The following is a 20,667-nucleotide window of genomic DNA, read 5'->3' as shown; positions in this document are numbered from 1 at the left end:
GCTGTACAGTTCACAGCCTGCGCCACTATCAGCAGTGGCGCCCATGGGGAAAGGGGGTCACTCCCTCAGGTATCGCCCCATTAAAATCCACTTCCTGATCAAGTTTTTACTTAAGCCACGAATCACTCGATTCCAGAAGCCATCATGATCTAAACTGGTGGCTGCAGGCAGTTAGTCACTTTCACCTATTATCAAACAGATGAAAAATATAATTTAGAATTTGGTTCTGACTGAATGCCAGTAAGATTCGTGTTGGAAAGTATGAGAGTATGGTTTCAACATCTCATCTCCTATGTTGGAGCTCTGAGAGTCGTCGCTCCACCTAGACTCTTCATGTCAGGCTTCATGACCACAGAGACTTGGTTCTTTTGATGGGGAAGAAGTGAACACCTATTGCAGGTAACAGGCAAACACACGTTCACGGGTATGTTACAAAGGAAAAACCAGAAACAAAAAATACTGTTCTGAACAAATGCTCTTCCTTGGCTTTCGTCAGTGCCACAGGTGTTAATTATGAATGCTTCTCTAAATGCCCAAACCAGGTTGGAGGTGATCTCGGTGTCATTTTCCAACTGATTGCTTAAAAACAAACTCATGCCGAAACCGGTTTGGCTCAGTGGATAGAGCGTCAGCCTGCAGACTGAAGGGTCCCAGGTTCGATTCCGGTCAAGGGCATGTACTTTGGTTGCAGGCACATCCCCAGTGGGAGGTGTGCAGGAGGCAGCTGATCGATGTTTCTCTCTCATCGATGTTTCTAGCTCTCTATCCCTCTCCCTTCCTCTCTGTAAAATATCAATAAAATATATTTAAAAAAAAAAAAAAGAAAACAAACTCATTCTGCAAACATCAAAATGCAAACAAATGCTCTGCCCTCGTCCAACTGCAGCAGAGCCAGGTTGTTTCCGAGGTGGCTCCTCCTGCCTCTCTTCGCCCTGGCCCACTGCCTTGGCACGGGCTGCCCCACCTCTGTCTATTCTTTCAGGCCAGATGTCGGCAATCTCTGCATCTTGTCCCATCCGTGCCCGCCAGGACTGCCTCGGTTCCAAGCCTGCTGGGCTGTCCTCCCCCGGCCACCAGTCACCCTGGAGGCTGTTGTTCTGCACTCTCCAAATCAGCCAGCCACTCCCAGGTGTCTGTCTTACACCTTCCCTCTAACTCAGGATCCACAATTCCTGCTGCCAAGACGCCTTCGCTCCCTGGAGACATACTGGCCAGTGCCACAGAGACCATGTGCCTGAGAAGCCCTCGTCAGGCCTTTGAGACCTGAGGAGCTCTGAGAGCCACTCACCACCACCTTCTTAACCCTGTGATTTGCAGGTTAGGCCCAGGTGATTATGTTCTAAACAGGACACGTCTGAACACATTGAACTGGCTGTGTATTCATTCAGCTTTTACACAGGACACCTGCATTTGGCTTTGATTTGCTTTTACCCTACCTACAAGGTACAGGCATACCTCGATGTATTGTGCTTCTCCTTACTGTGCATCACAGATGTTGCGTGTTTTAAAATTGAAGGCAAGGCGCTCCACCAGCAAAACATTACGACTCATTTTATTGCGAGACTCGCTTTATTGTGGTGGTCTGGAACAAAACCCGTAATACCTCTAGGTATGTCTGCATCCATAGAAGCTGGCAGAAGACACACGACTCCTGGTTCAGAGACAAAGGACTTTATTATTCACGGCACAGCAGGCAACACAAGCATCATATTTGTGTCAGTCCTCCCGGCCCCCAGATTCTAATGGGGGTGGCGCGAAGGGGCCGGGATGGAAGCTGCACGTGCTGTTTTAAGTTCACATCACCGCCGAGGAACCTGTGCTGAGGGAACCTGCTGCTTTATGATAAGCAGTGAGATTGCTCTTTGCTCCCAGGAGAGACATCACCTCATCCTTCAAGGCTGCTCGCTGCAAACATAACCCTAAGAAATGGCCCAGTAAAGAGCATTCTTGGCACACCTAGCAGGACATTAGATAACACAGGAGACCTGTGCAGGAGCGTCTCCCAACAACCTGTGTGTGTTCCTAAATGGAGACGACCACCCTTATGGGGTTCACAGACCCAGCCACTGCTCCACAAGAATTCCCACTACAGCCTTCATGTCATGAATTGTAAAATCAGCAGCAAATGCCCCTCACTGGGAGGGACTTTGAAACACCCATAATTTAATTGTTCAGTCCAATGGCATAGTCTGGGATCCCCAAGCACATCTCCCCTCAATGCAGCCTTTGTATCTCCCCCTCCTTTGTTTCACCCCCTCTACCTTTGAAACTTATCTTTGCTTAAAAAATGTACTTTAAAAAACTAATAAATGAATCGTGGACAGGATAGAAGCTGTTCTCAATCTGGGCAAAACTTTAGTCCCCGAAGTCTTCGTCGATGCAGTTGAAGGAAGAGAAACCACTTGTGATAGGTCAGAAAACAAAAAACAAGGAGGCGACGTTCCACTTGGCACATGCTCACACTCTGAAAGGTACTAACTTCAGAGAAGGAAGCAGCTTCCTTTCATTATCATGTCAATGACTTTTCAGACTTACATTTCTTACTTCCCATATACTGAAAAACTATGTAAGATGCCTGGTTGCTTAAAGTTCAATAGCCCACAAACACCATTTGTAACAAAAACCTGTAAGCATGTAAATATGAATTAAATTAGAAAATCTGTAATTATTGCAGAATAAATTACATATTAATAAATTAACCAGCATACTTGTGCATAACACATTTTTGCAGAGGGGCCCAAATGGATATTAATTTTGTTCCTAAGTGAAGTAAATTACTTTAGATTCAACTAACTTATTTCAATAATTATTGGATATCTACTATATTTTAGGTATTTTTCCAGCTATCTCCATATTATTTTTGTTGGAACTGTAATGCTCTACCTATACTACCATTTAAAAAACAAAACCCAGAAATGACCCTCAAGGCAAGACATGAGACATGCGGACATTTGTGATATGGAAACAGAGGGCTGGGCAGGTCAGCCAGGGGTGGGCCTGGTGGACAGCTGCAGCTAAACATGAGAGGAAGTGAAGATCCAGAAGAGAGGGGAATAGAGCAGCTGCCCCGGCTAGGAATTGCTCAGAGATCCAGTTGCCAAAGGACGGCATGGAGATACGATCGCCGCCCGTGAGTGAAGGAGAACAGGAAACCAGCAGAGCCTTGCACGAGTGGCAAGCTCTATCACAGACTGCACTTCCCTGAATGGAAAGTTGAGGTTCCCGGACACTGGCAACACCTTTCCTGGATGATAATGAACCAAAGCCTGCACCTGTGCTGCAGCCATCTCCTCCGCACTGGATTACAGTGCCAGCATTCACTGCGCACGCACCCTCTCGGAGTTGTGCCCGTGTCGTCTCATTGAGTCTCTACAATTTTCCCAGAGGCAGGCTCTACTGTTACCCATTTTTTGCCCAAAAGGAACAGTTCAGCATGATGAAGTAATTGTTCATGGTTACACAGCTTGGAAGTATCAAGGCCAATACTGGACCCTAGTAGTCTCTTAATCTCCATCTTTTATGTTGCAATAGTCAATGCTAGCTTTGGGGGTGGGGGCAGGAAAGATTAGAAATAAAGAACAACCTCCCCCCTTTTTAAAATATTACCTCGTACTATCTGGAGCTCATCAGTGTATAACAAACAACAAAATTAATTCCATGAGTGTATGCATTCAGTAATAAAAGAAACCAAATAGGACATATGTGAATTCATAGATTAAGTTCATCACCACAGAGTCTTCAAACATCTAATAGCTCCGTTAAGTGAAATATGAACAATATTAGAGATGACAAAGAATTTCAAATAATACCTATGCCATCAAGTTTAATCTATTCAATATGCAAAACTTTATGTGCAAATTAATTGGAAGCCTTTGCGTTTCTGCTAACTTAAAAGCCACATGTGGAATCCATATGAAGCAGTTTTTGAGCCTGCTCATTCCAAAGCACAAGAGTAATACATAATAAATAACCTGGATACTTACTCAACATAAGCAAGGTTGATGTTAATCAAAATGACTGCGCCAAAACGGCTTCGTAGAACTGCACGGCGTCGAAGTGCTGGGACCTGGAAATTTGGGCAACTGGCGTGCACACAGCCTTCAGACACACAGGCCAAATGCCGACTTCATCCTCGTTCAATGTATAAATGGTGAACAGATGCCTTCTCTCCCATTGTCCCCTCTACACACTCTCCCCGTGCAGCGAGCCCGAGAATGGCTGAGCCCACTGAGACGCTAAGCTCCCAGAATAGCAGCTGTTCCCTGCTTTATAAATTGGGAGCTTTGCTTAGAATTTTGCTTGGGGGGTGAAGCGGGGAAAAGATTGGAGAGGGAGGAAGATTAGGGAAGAGAGGTTAAAAAAACTAGAGGGCTAAGTGATTTTTAAGGTCCCTTTTAACACATAAATTCTAAGATTATATAGTCAGGACCAATTAAAAGATAATTCCAATATGTGGGCACTAAAATGACCCACAAGAACACTGAATTAAGTATTTGCATTTCTGTTCAAAGTAATCATATATCATATATCCTTCATCAGCAGGTTAACCTTTTAAAGAGAAGGAGATTTAGCTTTTCTAAAAGCAAAAAAAAAACCCTGTCTTCTAAATTTGGAATTGAAATCACAGAAAGAAGGGAGAAGAAAAGGGGGAAATTAAATAGAAAGAACACTTAAAATTTAAAAACTGCACTTGGAAGGTTCTTAACAATAATTAATGATCTGTTAGTGCCTCCAGCTAAAACGTAGTAATTTCATAGTGCAAAGAGTGTATTTCCTAATCTTCATCTAGGAACAAAAAAATAGTCTTTCTTCCTGTTATGTCTTCTTAGATACTAAAAGTAATCTCCGGTTTTTATTTTTAACTTAAAAGAAAATTTCATTTAGTTTGCATATTTATAGTATGTACTGTGATAAAGAAATTTCAGTCTTTTATGCAAATGAAGTTGTTCTGAGGTGAAAGGGTAGCTTTCCTTTTCCCAAAGAGAACACATATGTTCTTAACAACAACAACAAAATCCAAAGATATAGATCAATACATAATATACATGAAGGATATATGATATTGATATATACCCTTGGATTTTACAATATATATTATCTAAATGAAACATATATGTGTTTCACAAAATAGAAAAGATATTTCAGTCTTTTAGTGACCCCAATCCTTTCATTTCTAAAATATTCTGCATTTTTTAAAACAATAAGTAAAACACTATTTTGGCAGCTTTTATACAATAGTGTTAAATCCTCACTGGAGAGCAACTTTAAAACTCTCAAAGCATATAGTAAAAATATTAGGCATTATTAAATCTTGCAGACTCAGGAAAAAATGAAAATGCCACATATAACTCTATCATCGAGCCATCTCTTCATTCAATTTATTCTTTCAAAAACCAATAGATGAAGATGAAAGAAGTGGTATCAAAGAAACACTATTTTCCCTAAAATTCCAGTTATAAGATTAAAAAAATATATAGTAGAATGGGGGGTGGGGGCAGACAGAGATTAAACAAAAAAATTTATATGCATATATGCATAACCCATGGACACAGACAATAGTGCGATGAAGGCCTGGGGAGGGTGCAAGGAGTCAATGGGGGAAAAGAGGGAACATCTGTAATACCTTCAACAATAAAGATAAATTTTAAAAAATAAATAAAAGTATAATATAAAAGAAGTATATAAATAAATAAATGTCTTAGGTAGCATTTCTCCCATGAGTTGCCATGTGGACACCAACCATAAACCAGAAGCTCAGAAAGTTCCCAACTACATTTTTCTGTGTACCTTAAGGTCATGTTGAGAAACATTTAGAGCTAGGAGTCAGGTTTGAGTTTTTGTTTTCCAGTTACTTACACTATAACTCTCCTTTTCAAGTACAGGGTTTCTCTCAAATGCCCAAAGCAGTTTTATCGGTTTTGTCTTGTTTTTGGTTGTATGAAATTGATGTTTATTCACAAGGTATTTGTTCTGTATGTTGAAAACACTTACTCTACTAGTAAATGTTATCTGGAGGGGGGAAATGCCAATAAAGTCAGAAAAAACACTTAAAAGGTAGTGATGGCAAAGCACATTTTTCCTTTACAAACTTAAGTAACTGAGGTTTGCTAAATTCAAATCCTTGTAAGTGAACTGAATCTTTAAAATGTTTTCTTTTTTATTGTTTTTTCTGGGGTATTTGTTCACGGTTCTTAGAGCATTTGACTAAGAGTCTCCACTTTTACTACAACTGTAGTAAACCAAAGGAAAAGTAATATTGGGATTTTGGTAAATTTCTTCTCCTTAAAGAAAGGTGTATTGATGTTGCTGAATTGTTTTTACAATAGAAAAGCATAAATAAAGTGTCCTATTCTAAAAAATGCATCAAATAAATGGACTTATTCAAAAATGGAACATAATCAATACTAGCTTGAAGAGGAAAGGAAGGAACAGAGAATAAATGCCCCTGAGGTAGGTTTCCTAAGTATTTATTTATTTATATTAATTTTAGAGAAGGAGGGAGGGATGGGGAGAGAGAGGAAGAGAGAGAGAGAAAGAAAGAAAGAGAGAGAGACATCGATGTGAGAAAGACTCACCGAATCCACAAACTAGGCATGTGCCCTGACCGGGAATCAAACCCAAGACAATCCAGCGCACAGACGCTCCCATCAAGTGAGCCACATGGGCTAGGCGATTTTCTACGTATTTAAGGTTGACTTCCTGTTAGCCTGAGATATAATTTTCTGAAGTATTTTCCTTTTTATACCAAAGATGCAGCTAACTACTTACTGGGCCTGGGATTAGCAACATTTCAGAAATGGGGGATACCCTTCTTTTTTCCTGACAGGAAACAGAACCTGGAGTAGGCAAAAATGTCAACAGGTCCCCCAACCACTTTACCTCTGGAGATTCATCCATCTCACTAATAAGTTTCAGCTTATAAATGCATGCCTCCCTGCGAATTACTTAAAAGCAGTGTTTCCCAAAGTGTGATTCCCTGGTGACCTGGGGAGCCGGAGGAGACAATTTTAGAATATAGCATTAAATAACTTTGAATAAGAAAGTCATTTCCGGTTCTCTCTTTTAATCCTCTGTTCTAGTCAGGGACAGTCTCCATTATCAAATGCTGCGCCCTTGTAACAAAGGAAAATCTGCCTGGCACCAATAGCTACCTAGAAGGTAATAAGCCACATTATTGTTATTGTACGCATTTGGAACAGTAATATTTTTCAAGTTTCCTTTTAAAAGAAATGTATTTAAGCTTTAAAAACGAAGTCAATTTAAAAGAAAATAAGTTTGAAGTGATCTAGATCCTTGCAACTCAAAATGAGATCAGTGGACCAGCAGCTGCTGCCTCAGCTCGGGGCTTATTCAAGGTGCCCGATCTTTGGCCTCTCTCACACCTACTGAATCAGAATCTATGTCTTCAACAAGATCCCGGTGTGAACTGTATGCACACTAAAATCTGAGGAACTCTGGGGTGGCACAAGTTTGTCCCAAACCATGCGGGCAGTTGGCAAATGACTGAACTCTGAGATGCATCACTGCTTCAGATCATCGGGTGGCTATCCTCCAGACACTACCCAAAAAGAGGCTGAGGTGGTCGGGACACAAAGGAAATGAGAGCTTTCTCAATGGGCAGTTGCAAATCATCAATAGATTGTGAGGTCAATGAGTGAATCTAAACCAGCGTGTTGCGGGTGTGATGGGTAAGCTAAAATTACTTTAGATAAACTCCTAAAATATCCTGTCATGACACATATATCATTCACTTTACCAACAAATACTATAGTGAAATTCTACTCAGCCCTCCCCTTCATCTTTCCACCTTCTAGGGCTAGGGTTTCTTGCACACTTTCGGCATGAGAATGAGTGACAAGGCTCTTTGCACTGACTCAGTTAACATGCCCTGGCTTTTTCTCCAGAGTTGAGCGCAGTGAGACATATTATGCTCAGAAATAGGACAACCTGGGTCTTCCGCGTCAGATGACAGTAGTGGAGGCAAAAGAGCACAGTGCTCAGTGCATCCCATCAATGCCCTGGGGAGAATCCAGGCAGCCACTCATTTACCAAGATGGGTGACTCATTCAGTCCATGATCCAGGTAGGTCAGCCAAAATCCTGGCTGTGCATCAATGAGAAGGACACACAATTACTGACTTGATGAAACCCGTTGAAACCTAAGGAATTTCAAATACACAGAGTAAAGCAATGACCAAAATACATAGGACTTATGATATCATAGAAGCTAAAAATACATAGTTACAACCATCTAGATATTTCCAGAATAACCAGGTTTAACAAATGTTAATAAAATGCTTACTAGTACAAAACACTAATATGAGACAGTTGGGTTTTGCAAAGAAAGTGAAGAAGAGTGAATCAAACTGAGTAAAGAAAAATGGGAAAATTAACAACAAACAATAGACGGAAACTCAGAGATTGGTATCCATGATAAGAATCACATGCCATTCATTTCGATGAAAAGAACATTGTGAACATTTGCTACATCTTCTTCCCTTTAGTTATCTGGAGAATGTACTTATGTAAGCAGAACATTACAGAGAACAAATAATATATGTTACAATGTAAGATTATTTTAAATGGTTCTGCAAAAAGTAAAAAAAAATTATAGGTGTTGAGGAAAATCTATACTAATAAAATCCTAGGTGGCCCTCGCGCGCGACATCATCACAAGATGGCCACGGGCACAGTGGAGGTGGGGCCTGGCAGCCGCTTTGTGCAGTGAGGCCTGGGGGTCCCGCAGCTCTGGGCTGCACGGAGGTGGTGAATCCCAGCGGAGGAGGCGGGTCGTGGCAGGGGAGGGCAGTTGTGGGCAATTGGGCCATCAGGTGAGTGGTTAGGGGGCAATCAGGCTGGCAGGCAGGTGAGCGGTTAGGAGCCAGTGGTCCCGGATTGTGAGAGGGATGTCCTAGATTGGAGAGGGTGCAGGCCGGGATGAGGGACACCCCCCCATGCACAAATTTTGTGCACCGGGCCTCTAGTAGAATAATAATTGCTAACACCTCTTGCATAATCCAAGCACTTTACACATATTAACGCCTCTAATCCTCATGTCTCTGAGATAGTTGTTAGGTATTAATACTACTATTAATAACATTAATTAACCCTATAGCTAGAAATGCCACTTTGCAGATGAGGAAGAGACAAATGGCAGGGTGAGTAACCTTGTCTAAGGTCACAAGCCTGGGGCAGGAGCTGGGTAAAAATTCAGACATACTCAAAGTCCAAACTCCTTCCCACCAGACTCTTCTGCCTGCCTCCATGTCCCAGGAGCACTAGCAAGCCCACCTCAGGATGAACCTTTCCTCACTCTCTAATACTATACTTTATAAAGCATTTCCTTACCCTAGCCGATTTGGCTTAGTGGATAGAGCATCGGTCTGTGGACCAAAGGGTCCCAAGTTCGGGGCGTGTGCAGGAGGCAACCAATAGGATGTGTTTCTCTCTGTCTTTCACTCTCTCTAAAAGATCAATGGAAACATCTCTTCAGGTGATGATTAACAACAACAACAACAACAAAAGAACTTTCCCAAAAGCCCAATGACTGTGGAGTCTTCAACAGTTAAGAGGCTGGGCCCTACTGATCCAACTCTATCTTAAAACAGGAAAACAAAGTTTTGGTATTATATGCTTCAACAGTGACCAGAACTACAGTACTGACTTGGCAGAATTAAGTTTTAAGGCTGCTTCAGGGGAAATATTAACAGTTGGGGGAAATTTTTGTTGGAAGCAAAACCTTATATTTTGAGAAATGCCTAAGTTAGGCATTCCTTTTATTGGGACTACTTAATTAAGTAAAAAGCATTAAAATAGCTGTCCTGAATATTTATTAGAACACCAGCTGTTCCCTCCAGATTTTTAGAAAATTGAGCCTTTGTGCCAAGTATAAGTTGGAAAAAATTTTCAACAAGTAAGAAGAGCTCTATGGCTTGTAATACTTCTCTAAATTGTAAATAGTAGCTGGAAGGCTCTGGAATATCACTGTGTATTTTGTCATCCATTTCCAAATACTATTTTGTTACTGTGGTTGGTAAGTACATTACTGAAAAAATTATACATTGCACTTCACAATTAATGATCCTTTATGTACATACAGATAATATCAGAGTGCTAACCACAGGTTTCATATGCCATTTGGAGTTTATTTGTGTGCGTGTTTCATAGTGATGATGACTCTGTGCCCAGTAAAACATCTCAGAGAGATAATTTCAATTTTTACTCAAAATTGTATTTCTTTTAGGAGCCCAGCCATAATCAAATACCTAATTTATTTTTTAAGGGGGTAAGGGAAAGGAAGACATCAAGAAAACAGTAGGAAAATTCACTGTTCATATTCTACCTTGAAACTTTTCTTGCTAAAGAAAACTGACAAATATCAGGGCTGGGTCTCCAGTATTTGCTTTACTGTCCGCCCTCAGTGATAGTTCTGCAAAATTATATATGAGGAGCCCTAGACAGTTTACCTCAGTGGATAGAGCATCGGCCTGCAGACTAAAGGGTCCCAGCGTAACCAATTGATGTGTCTCTCTCACATCCATGTTTCTCTCTCTGTGTCTCTTCCTCTCCCTTCCACTCTCTCTAAAAATCAATGAAAAAAACATCCTCAGGTAAGAATTAAAAAATAAAGTAAATTATATATGAGGGAAGAAACATCCCTCCTGCGGCATTAGAGCACAGTGAACTCAATGAAATTGCAGTGGAGATGTAGCAAGTAAATCCCATCCCCCCCAGCCCCAAAACGAGGGTACTAGAGAGGTCCCCGGGAAAAGCAGGCTACAAAGCCGAGCACCTTGGACATGGAGGCTGGTTTGGGAAGGAAGAGCAGTTGGCTGTGTAGCGCTTAGACCCGGTCCACTGCGCTGCAGTGTGCAGGATGGGCAAGTCCAAAAGAACAAAGCACCTGTGTCTTTTTTGCTCCTGTGCACGTAGCTCCTATCCCTATATGATGCTAATTTTTAGGATATTAAATGCAGCTCAGGTGGTTCTCTTTTGAAGCGATGTTCTCATTTTGTTTCTAGGTTTGCTTTCAGATTTAAAAATAAACTGGCATTTTTGGCTTAATAAAAAATTCCATGAGGGATAAAGTGGGCCACGTTATTTTTTTTTTCTCATAAGCAAAGAACACAAGCTTCACAAGCTGGTGAAATCAGCCACCCTTCGGTCAGAACTCTACACGCCCACTCCCAGCTCCCCCACGCTAAGGGTCCCCTCCGGAGAGCAATGGGGACAGATGCCACAGCTAGCCAGCAAAAAACAAGCCAGAGCTTCTCCACCTCAGGTAAGCATCAGAATCGCCTGCAGGGATTTAAAAAACAAAAACCAAGAATACCAGGGCCCTATCCCCACCTACTGAATCAGATCTCCTTCTAGGAAGACTGAAGTTTCCCGATTAACAACTTATTTCGTATGCTGCTATATCCCTAAAGGGGTGAAATACCAACTAATCCTACGGAAGTCACCCTTAGTCCGTGGGAGGGACTTGCTATGCATAAAGGGATGCATACAGAGGAGAAAATTCCATACCGGAAATAATTTTTTTAAACATGCCTTGACCATCAACTGAAAACAACTGAAGGTTAGAAGGCTGGTTTTCAGTTGTCTGTTTAAGCAGTAGACCCCCTTTTCTTCCCAAGCAAAATCCTTCGTGGTATCCCAAAGTATCACACCTAATGGCTGGCCTTTTCTGGGAAAGAGAGGTCAGAGACACTCCCACGCAGGCCCCTGCACACCTCAAGGAAGCCTGCGGCTGCTCGTACCACAAGTTGAAAACCAATGGCGCAGAATAAGACATTTATATGTTTAAATATATACTCCTAAATTCAATCAACTAGAAGAATTAGGGTCCTGATTAGCACTTAGCCTAGGGAGATGGGTTTAACAGAAGTTCACTTGAAAAAGAGGGAAGGCCCTGGCTGAGCAGCTCCGTTGGTTAGATTATCATCCCATACACCAAGGTTGTGAGTTCAATCCCTGGTTAGGGCACAGGCAGGAGTCAACCAATGAATGCATGAATGGGTGAAGCAACAAATCAATGTTTCTCTCTCAAATAAAATAAATAAATAAATAAATAAATAAATAAATAAATAAATAAATAAGGGAAGGTTTCATTGCACTAGAAAGTCAACTTTAGCCAACATCGTCCTCTGACTGCCAGGGAAAGCAGGGGAGCATGTGCAGTGTCACCTGGGTTAATAACTACACACTATCTGTATGAAGACGTCTACCTCTTCCAAAGCACCTTCACCTGCATCGTATCACTGGATAGCAACTCTAAGAGCTATTGGAATTATCTTCCCCACACTGCAGGTGAGCAACCGGGGCACTAACTTGTGAGAGTACCTTATCCAAAGATAAACCAGGCAGTAGCAGAGGCTTCTGCCTCCAGGGCAAGCAACGGGGTAGGGGTGAGGGGAGGGTCACAGCCCACAGCTCTCTGGATGATTGGAACAGCAGGTGAAGACTGCATTCTACTGTCATTGCTACATTAATGGAGGTGTATCCAAATGGGACCACAAGCAGAGTCCCGTGACCTGGGCAAAGAACAACTCTGGAAATTATAAATGAAAAGCACATGGAAAACTAAGAGCTTTTGAAGATATAAAGTAGGTTTAAAAACGACGTAATGGCTATTTTGAAATAAGGAAGGGCTATGGAAAAGGGAGATTAGTCTTATTTTGTATTACTCATGTATAACCTATGCCATTCCCCTTCACCTTCCTGAAAAACTCAGTCCTGAAGCCATTACTGGGGACCAAGCACGGTGGGCCTTTGCTCAGGGACTGGCAAGGGAAGGAATGTGGAAGTGCAGAGCAGGCGATCACAGCCTGGTCAGAGGGAGAAGGGTGTTCACAGTGGGGTGTGGGGCTGTGGCACGGCATGTTGGAGCACCAGCAGGTAAGGAGGGCAGCCAGGTGAGGGGCGGGGCAGCAAGGGAAGACCGGCTACATACAGGAGTGTTATCAACTTCGTGAATTGCTAAGAGTAATAGGAGCCAGGAATCTCACTGTCAAAGAAGTTAGTTATACATATGGAAAAGGAAAAACCTAAAATAAACCTTGTGGTATCAGACAGGGATTTGAGGTGTCACTGTGAACTTTTGGTTTCTAAAATGTATAACTAAATATAGAAATGAAGGTGTAATTGTGTGCAGGTGTGAAGATGTGTATACGCATACACACATTCCATTGTTCTGTCCACTGAGAGAGCCCAGCGTGGTGAGACTCTCCTAGCAATGAGCACACTTAACAACCAGATGTTGGCTTCTAAATACCATTCTCCACTCAAAGGGCTCCTTGGAGAAATGGCTGATACAAAACAGATGATATCAGTGAATTATAAGATGAGCTTGGAACATCCTGTTCTGCCAGAAAACAAAGACGTACTCAAAGAATGATGGGAGTTCAAGGGCATAGGAGGCATTATTATGTGTAATAATGCAGTATTTACCTGAAAAGACTGCCACTGATGCCAAACCTGGACCAAAGGGAACATCAAAGTAAGTGACAAGAGTAACAATATACTTAAAACACACTGGGGAAAAAGACAAAAGAATAAGTTCTTGCTGATGCAAATAAGTTAATTAATAGATCCAAAATTTGATGAGGAATGGGCTATTTGCAGTTTCAAAGTAACTTGCCACAAAATTACCAAAAAAGGGTAACGAGTAAGTAACTTTTTGGTGGAGAAGCTTGGCATATGTGTTCTGAACTGGATTCCTTTGCTTCATAAGACCTGTTTGGAACAACTGGGAAACATGAAGGAGGCCTAAGGACTAGATGATGGCGCTGTGTCAATGGCCATGTCTCGTTTACAGAAAATACACACTAAAATGTTGGTGTGATAGCCAGCATGCTAGCAACTTTTTCTCAAGTGATTCTGGATAAAAACAAATTGTACAACTTGCAATTTTTCTACAGGTGTGAGAGTACTTCAAAATAAAAATTAAAAATCAACAACAGTAAATTAGGAGGATAGAAATTACAGAGAAACAGATTAGATCTGGTTTGAGGATAGATGAAACTCTCTAACGATTCAAGTGGTCCAAAAACAGATCCACCCTTAGAAGTTTTAGCAGGATGTTAAAGAGGAAGTGCTTCACTGAATAGGAAGTTAGAGGAGATGACACCTATGTACTTTGCGATGATTTCATAATTCCTTCATTCAGCAAACACTTATTAAACACCTACTGTGTCTCGGACAATGTACTAAACACTGGGCTTATGAAAATGACTGAGACACAGTCCCTACAACTGAGGCCCTAATAATGCAGTGAAGTACCATGATTTGGAAGTTAGAAATTTTAAGACAGTCATCAGTGTTAATATAGAAAGAGGTATGTGAATCAAGAACACTGCAATACTCCAATTTTCTTTTATGAATTTTTAATAGATAACACAAGAGTGTATTTTTCTATCATATTCGTTAACTACATTTCATCCTAGCATTATTGTGCTTGTGGGTGGTGTTAATTGAGGCATATGCAAAAACTTTATCACTTTTCCATTATGAACAGATGTAAGTAACTTGATGTTTTACTTTAAAATAGCAAGCATCTTCTAAAATTAGTTTCACAGGAGAAGCTAGGGCTATAGTCACTGGAAGAAACTTAACACTCCAAAAGTGAACGGTGACATGTTCTTCAGCGCCTCAGAAGTCACTTCACATTTCTGTACTCCAATTTCTTCATCTGTCACAATATGCTTGTTAGATGCCTTGAGATGCTTAGAGAAAGACAGTGTAATTATAAAGCTCTGTTTAAATACAGGTGGCTTTCACCTTCTGCCAGGGACCAACTATTACTGTGGCCATATTAAGACAGAGTGATCCACCTCAATGAGCTCCCGTTGGCAATTTTATGGTGGGTGGAACATTATTTGGCTTTTCAACATTTCCCCTTGGCTTCATTTCAATCTTCCAGGCATGTCATCAAGTGAGAATGCTTCAGTGCCTTCTCACTGACCCAAGAGTGAGCCACCAGACCAGGCAAGTCCATCTGTCTTCAACTGCTTCCCCCACTGAGGTCCATACACCCTTCCTTCACTTTTCCCATATGACACTTTCATAACCATATTTAGCTTTCTTCCTACCATCTCCCTGTAATTCAAAAGGCAATTTAGACTCCCATATGGTTGCCATCGAAGCTAACAGATGTCTAGCAAATTAAAGCAAAAATTATGACTTATAAACTGCTGATGTATCATCATTCCAGAACATCTTACAATGTATAGTGAATCATAAGGCCAGGCTTCCTACTTGATGCCCCCTCCAAGGTTCCTTAACTCTCTCTCCTCTCTGCATTTAAGCCCTGTGGAAACAAATTAGGTACAACATTCTGCCATCAACCCAGGATAAACCTCCACTTAAAGACATAATGTAGTATTTGCAAGCACATCAAAGAGAATTTGGCCTCACGTATCCAAGGCTGTTCCAATCCTTGTACAGCAAAGAGAAGAGAAAAGTGACTCGGTTCTCCCAAGTCTTTCAAGGCGTCCACTGATCCATGAGACTTTTTTTCTAATAAGTGACAATTAAATCTACAGAACCCATTCCCCTATCTCCTTTATATCCAAAGGGTTATCATCATCACCTGGTAGTAATGATGCCAACGTACCACCAGGCTAAGGGATTCTAGAAACTGTAAAGCCCAGAATGGGACTAGTATGAAATCTGGAGATAATAACATGAATGATATTCACCATTTTTTAAATATTGAGACATTGTGCTTGGTAATACATTTTCACATTGACTCCTTCCATTTACAGCTCCATTAGATAATGTTACCATCCCTTTATAAACAAGAAGTTAAGGTTCAGTACAGCAGACTGCATTTTCCAAAGATGGCCACAACCCACTCAACCTAAACACCTGTCCATCAAAAGATGGAATCCCTTTCTTCACCCTCTTGAAATTGAGCAGGCTCCATGCATGGCTTAACTGGTCAAAGAGATGAAAGTGACAGCTGGCCAGTCCCAGGTATAGCGTTAACTGGCTGGAAGCTTCTTCCATTCTCAGCCAACAACCTGGCTGAGCACTCAGCAAGGCACCCCCCTATCCCCAACTGAGTCTTCAGGTAACTCCAGCCCCGGCTACATCTCACTACAACCACAAGAGAGATTGAAAATGCCAATTGCCCAGATGAGGCTGGTCAAATCACAGAACTGTCAGATATTAACGATAAAGTTCTGATTTAAACCACTAATTTGGGCGGGGGGGGGGGGCTTTGTGTTATGTAGCAATAGATAGCGAGAATATGGAGATAATTTACTTGCCTAGGAACAGTTCAGAATTACAGCCAGAATCCAAAAGAGTCCAGAGCAAAATTTCTATTAATGGTGGGCAATGGGCTGTGGGGGTTCAGTACCCAAAAGCAGCAACTGTAAAACAAAGCTCCCTTTTTCTTCCCTCCCCCACCCCTAAGTGGCCTCAGGGTTTTCTGAGAAATGTATGGTGACACCCTCAATAACATCAATTCCCTTCAGGCTTGAGTTCTTGCGATATAAAATAGGGAAAATAAGATTTCCCCCACCACCCTGTGATACCTAATGAGAAAGGAATCTGTACAAGATGTTGACTTTGTTACTCAGAACATCATTACAACTGTCATATAAAAGGATTCAGATTTTATACATGAAACTCTAATTCTAATAATAAAAATATATTTAACGACTCATGGAACTACATTTGAGATTCACAGTGACTACTGGGGGAAATGTATTCTATACCAATAAGTGAATAAGATGAGAAGAAATTTTAAAAAGATTTTTAATGAAAGAAACTTTGAGGAAGAAATGAAATAATAAAATTGATCTTCAGACAAGTCTCAGTAGGAGAAAAGTTCTATAATTTAACAAACATCCAATATATGCTACTTTCAGCATATATTAATACCCGCCTCTATTATACTTCTTCCACAGCATATTGGAACTCAATGGACTCATTCTTTTTTCAGAACTAGAAAGAACCTTAAAACTTGTCCAATTCCTTCATTTTAACTGCTGAGAAACTGAGACTCAGGGCAGTTAACTGAACAGCAAGGAGTCAAACTACTCCTTAGTAAGAGAACCAAACTCAGTGCTGGTGCTACTACATTTTCAATTTTTGTTTTATCAGAATTTTACCTCCAAATGTCTTCAATGTATTTCATATTTATTCTAGCATTTCACAGCGTGAACCTGAAAGATTAGGATAGCATGCTCTCTGTTGTCAATCTCTTCTTCCTAACTGCACGAGTCTGCTCTTTCTGGCGGTCACGGGGAGGATGATGACTCAGTAGAGAGCACAGGTGTGCAACTTTACAGAAGCAGGCTGCCAGGTGAGTGACTCCAATTCTTCAGTCATTAACATCATAGTCTGAATTACTTTCATCAAATATCAGGGCTGCCTTCCTGCTGATCACCACTAGAGACCAGGGTACTGACAAACTGGGAGACTTAAATATGGGGTAATTCTGAAGCAGAAAGCAGAATTGAAAGTTATGAGGGTATCTGAGTGGAAAAGCTTTAGGCAGAGAAAGGAGGAAGAGCGTGAACAGAAAGCAGAGGTGAGGGAAGGACCATTATAACAAAGGCATCTATGTAACAGTTCTGCCTCAGGCAGCTCTGTTAGTTCCAAAGCCTACATCTGCTCTCAGGCTTCCCATAAAACTCCCCCCAGAGATGAAGACCTTCAAAATCAGATAAGATGTGGCTCTATTCTAGAACTGTCAATGCAAACACTCTGCAACTCTTTGAAGATCTCCACAATTCCACGGGTTTTGCTACATCCTAATCCACAGAAAATACTGAATTTGCCTCTGTACACTGTACAAAATTATACCAAGCTGTCAGGGAAACAGGCCCAAATCCCTTTATTTCTTTTCTACCTCCTGCTATGAAACTGCAGAGAGAGTCCCTGGGTGCTTTTTGTTGCCTGGCAGCCAAAATATGCAACTTTTGGAAGTGTTCAAGTAGAATCAAGAGGCCTGGGCTCACTACCCCAATGTGGTCCAGTCCCAGTTTCGTAGTCCCTGACTCTCCAAGTCAAGAAGTTTAGCGTTCAGATAAAATCAAAACACCTCACTCAGAAATGTCACTACCCATCACTTTTAAACACTCCCAGCTGCGAGGGGAGCGGGGGGGGAATAAAAAGCAAAGAAAGAAAATAATTTCGTCTTCATATATCTGTAGCCGTGTTTGTAGGGAGAGGGTGACTGCTAACAGAAATAGTGTACAATCGCTGGCAAAAAAAATAATAATAAGTCCTGTGAATGACTGCCTAGGATATTTATTCACGTGTCCCTCATTATCTTCATCAGTCCTGAGGACAGATGACATGCTGACACAGAGTGGTCTCCAATCCCTTCCATTTCCTTTTGCAAAACATGTATGACCAATGCAAGATACTCCTACAGAAAATAAAAACAGCCTGGCAATTGTGTGGTAGAAAAAAAAAAAATACAAAGAGCTGTATTGATAACTATTCTCACAGATTTATATGTTTACAGCAAATGGGCAAAATTAAAGGGAATCCAAATAAATACACCCTGTGTTCAGACTGCTGTGGATTATTATTATTGATCCTGCCTTTGCATGATTGTTTTTTCCACACGGAACCTACAAAGAACAGCAACTTGGAGAACCCCCCAGACAGCCACCATCTTTACTTTCCATTGGGCAGGGGGAGTGCCCAGTGAGGATGGGATGGGATGGTGAAGCAAAATAACACGGTCCTCGAACCGTTCTACCCTGGTCCTGGTGAACTCTTTGTCTGGTTGCTGAACACGTTCGTGAGATTCAGGCAAAGAATCCAAACAAAACAAAAGAGCAGGCGTCCCAGCCTAATTACAATAGGTGTCCGGCACATTGTAGTGCCAGCAGAGCATGGTTTGACTCTTGCGTTCAATCATTTGCTCTGTCCGTATCCCCAATAAAACATGTCTCGCACCCCTTCTCCTCTGCATTTCCCCCAAAGCGGCCCGCTCGGATGTCACCCCTTTAAAAAGGAGGACGAGGATGAGAGGCACGAACACACCGAAACAAATGTTGACGGGGTCTTATTATCCTGACAGTCAGACAGAGAGAAATAAATCCATCCACCTCACGCGCCCACTGGCCAGTCCATTATGCGCAAGGAGCGCTTTCCAGCCGAAGGGGACGAGCTCCAGGAAACGTTATTTACGGGCACATTACAGAACCATATACCGCGGCATCTGCATCCTACACAAAGCCCGAGATGGTGCAAGAAGATCCACGCTGAGCTCGGCACCGACCAGCCGCGGCAACGCCGAGCCGAGCCCTCGTCCAATCAGAGCCCGGTGAGAAGATGGACCTCGGGGTCGGCTGTGCCCGGTTCGCCTTCCCTATTATGACACCACGCTCTGCCCAACATCCGTGCCCCGCCGGGAGCAAATCTAATTCGTGTGGTTGCTCATTTCTCAAACTGCCGAGCCCTTCCTTTCATCTGCATCCCCTCGTCGTCCCTCCAAAAGCCACCCCAAGGCCTGAGTGCTCCCTCTCCGGCTCGGTTTTTCTTTTTACCGCTTCCCATTCCTAGAAAGGATGAAATGTTTCTCCAACGCGCCAGCTGGAGAGGCGGAAGGCAAATGCCTCTCCTGGCTTCAGCACGCGCCCCAGGGGCTGCGAAAAGTAAAGGCAGCGAGCCACGCGGGGGAAATCGTCGCGAATCGATCGGCCACAAATAGTTGAAATCCCGAAGCGCTCCAACTTACCCAAAATATGACATTGAAGCCAAATATGAAATATTTGATGCAACAACTGACTTCAGGACCCTTGTAGTGCTTCCCGGACATCCTCTGGGTTCATGAAGACACTTGCCCCGGCAGCCCGAGTTTGGAGCCCGGGAGCACTGGTGCTCTGCGCAGCCGACGGGGAGTGGGGCTCGGGGCCGCCGCTGGGGGCCGCGGCGCGGCGGCCCGAGCTGATCTGCGCGGGGACCGACCGGCGAGAGCGGCTCCTGCACCTCCAGCCCCTGGCACGCCGAGGCCGCCGGAACCGGGTGGCAGCCAGTGGGCAGGGAAGCAGCGCACTTTGAGCCCGGAGCCTCGCCGAAGCTGACCCAGCACCAGACGAGCGCCCGCGTCCGTCCGCCAGGCGATCTACCCGTCGATCTGTCTACGGGCTTCAGGCAAACGCAGCCGCGGCTGATGCTGGTGGGGAAGCTATTCGCCCGCCCGCCCGCCGGCTCGCGCGCGCCCTCCCACTCCTCGCTCCGCCCGCCGCTCGCTCCACCCGCTGGGCCGGCGGCTCCTCCACCCGAGCCGCCCGCAGCTCCGCCCGCCGCCCGAGCCTCAGCCAGGCGCGCGCGCGCACGAGCTCGGGCGCTCCCGGGGGCTGTGGCACCACGTTGCCGCGCCGCCTCCTCCACAGCTCTCCGCTCCGCCCGCTCCCTTTCCCCGCCCCTTCTCCGGCGGACCGAGCACCGCCGACCCCCAGAGTGCTGCCGCCGGGAGGTGGGAGGACGGCAGGCTGGAAGGAAGGAGGGAGGGCGCCCGGGAGCACGCCGTTTGGTAGCAACCTGGCGGAGTGACCGCGATCGATGAGATTGATGGACAGTGGTCCCTCTCCGCCACACGCACCCGCAGGCAGCTTCTGCAGGCTCCTGGGGGAAAGGGTCACTCCGGGGCGAGAGGGCTGGGTGAGTAGGGATCCAGTGAGCCCCCTGCCCCAGG

The 20,667-nt window shown here is 43.4% G+C and overlaps 1 protein-coding gene across 3 annotated transcripts in view; it reads right to left on the bottom strand.

The window, feature by feature from the left end:
* The window catches only part of TSPAN5 (tetraspanin 5), a 180,809-nt gene extending 160,569 nt beyond the window's left edge, over window positions 1-20,240 (bottom strand). The window contains exon 1 of one of the 3 annotated variants that reach the window (XM_080685559.1): window positions 19,708-20,240. In XM_080685559.1, coding sequence (XP_080541685.1) covers window positions 19,708-19,788 — 81 coding nt within the window. In that variant the 5' untranslated portion in view covers window positions 19,789-20,240. The remainder of the gene's footprint in view (window positions 1-19,707) is intronic. The other 2 variants (XM_080685561.1, XM_080685558.1) reach the window with 2 other exon arrangements.
* Window positions 20,241-20,667: the final 427 nt, after the last annotated feature.

Source organism: Plecotus auritus, assembly GCF_963455305.1.
Source record: "Plecotus auritus genome assembly, chromosome: 1".
Lineage (NCBI taxonomy): Eukaryota > Metazoa > Chordata > Mammalia > Chiroptera > Vespertilionidae > Plecotus > Plecotus auritus.
Note: the sequence above shows the minus strand (reverse complement) of the source record. Positions and strands in the feature narration are given on the sequence as shown.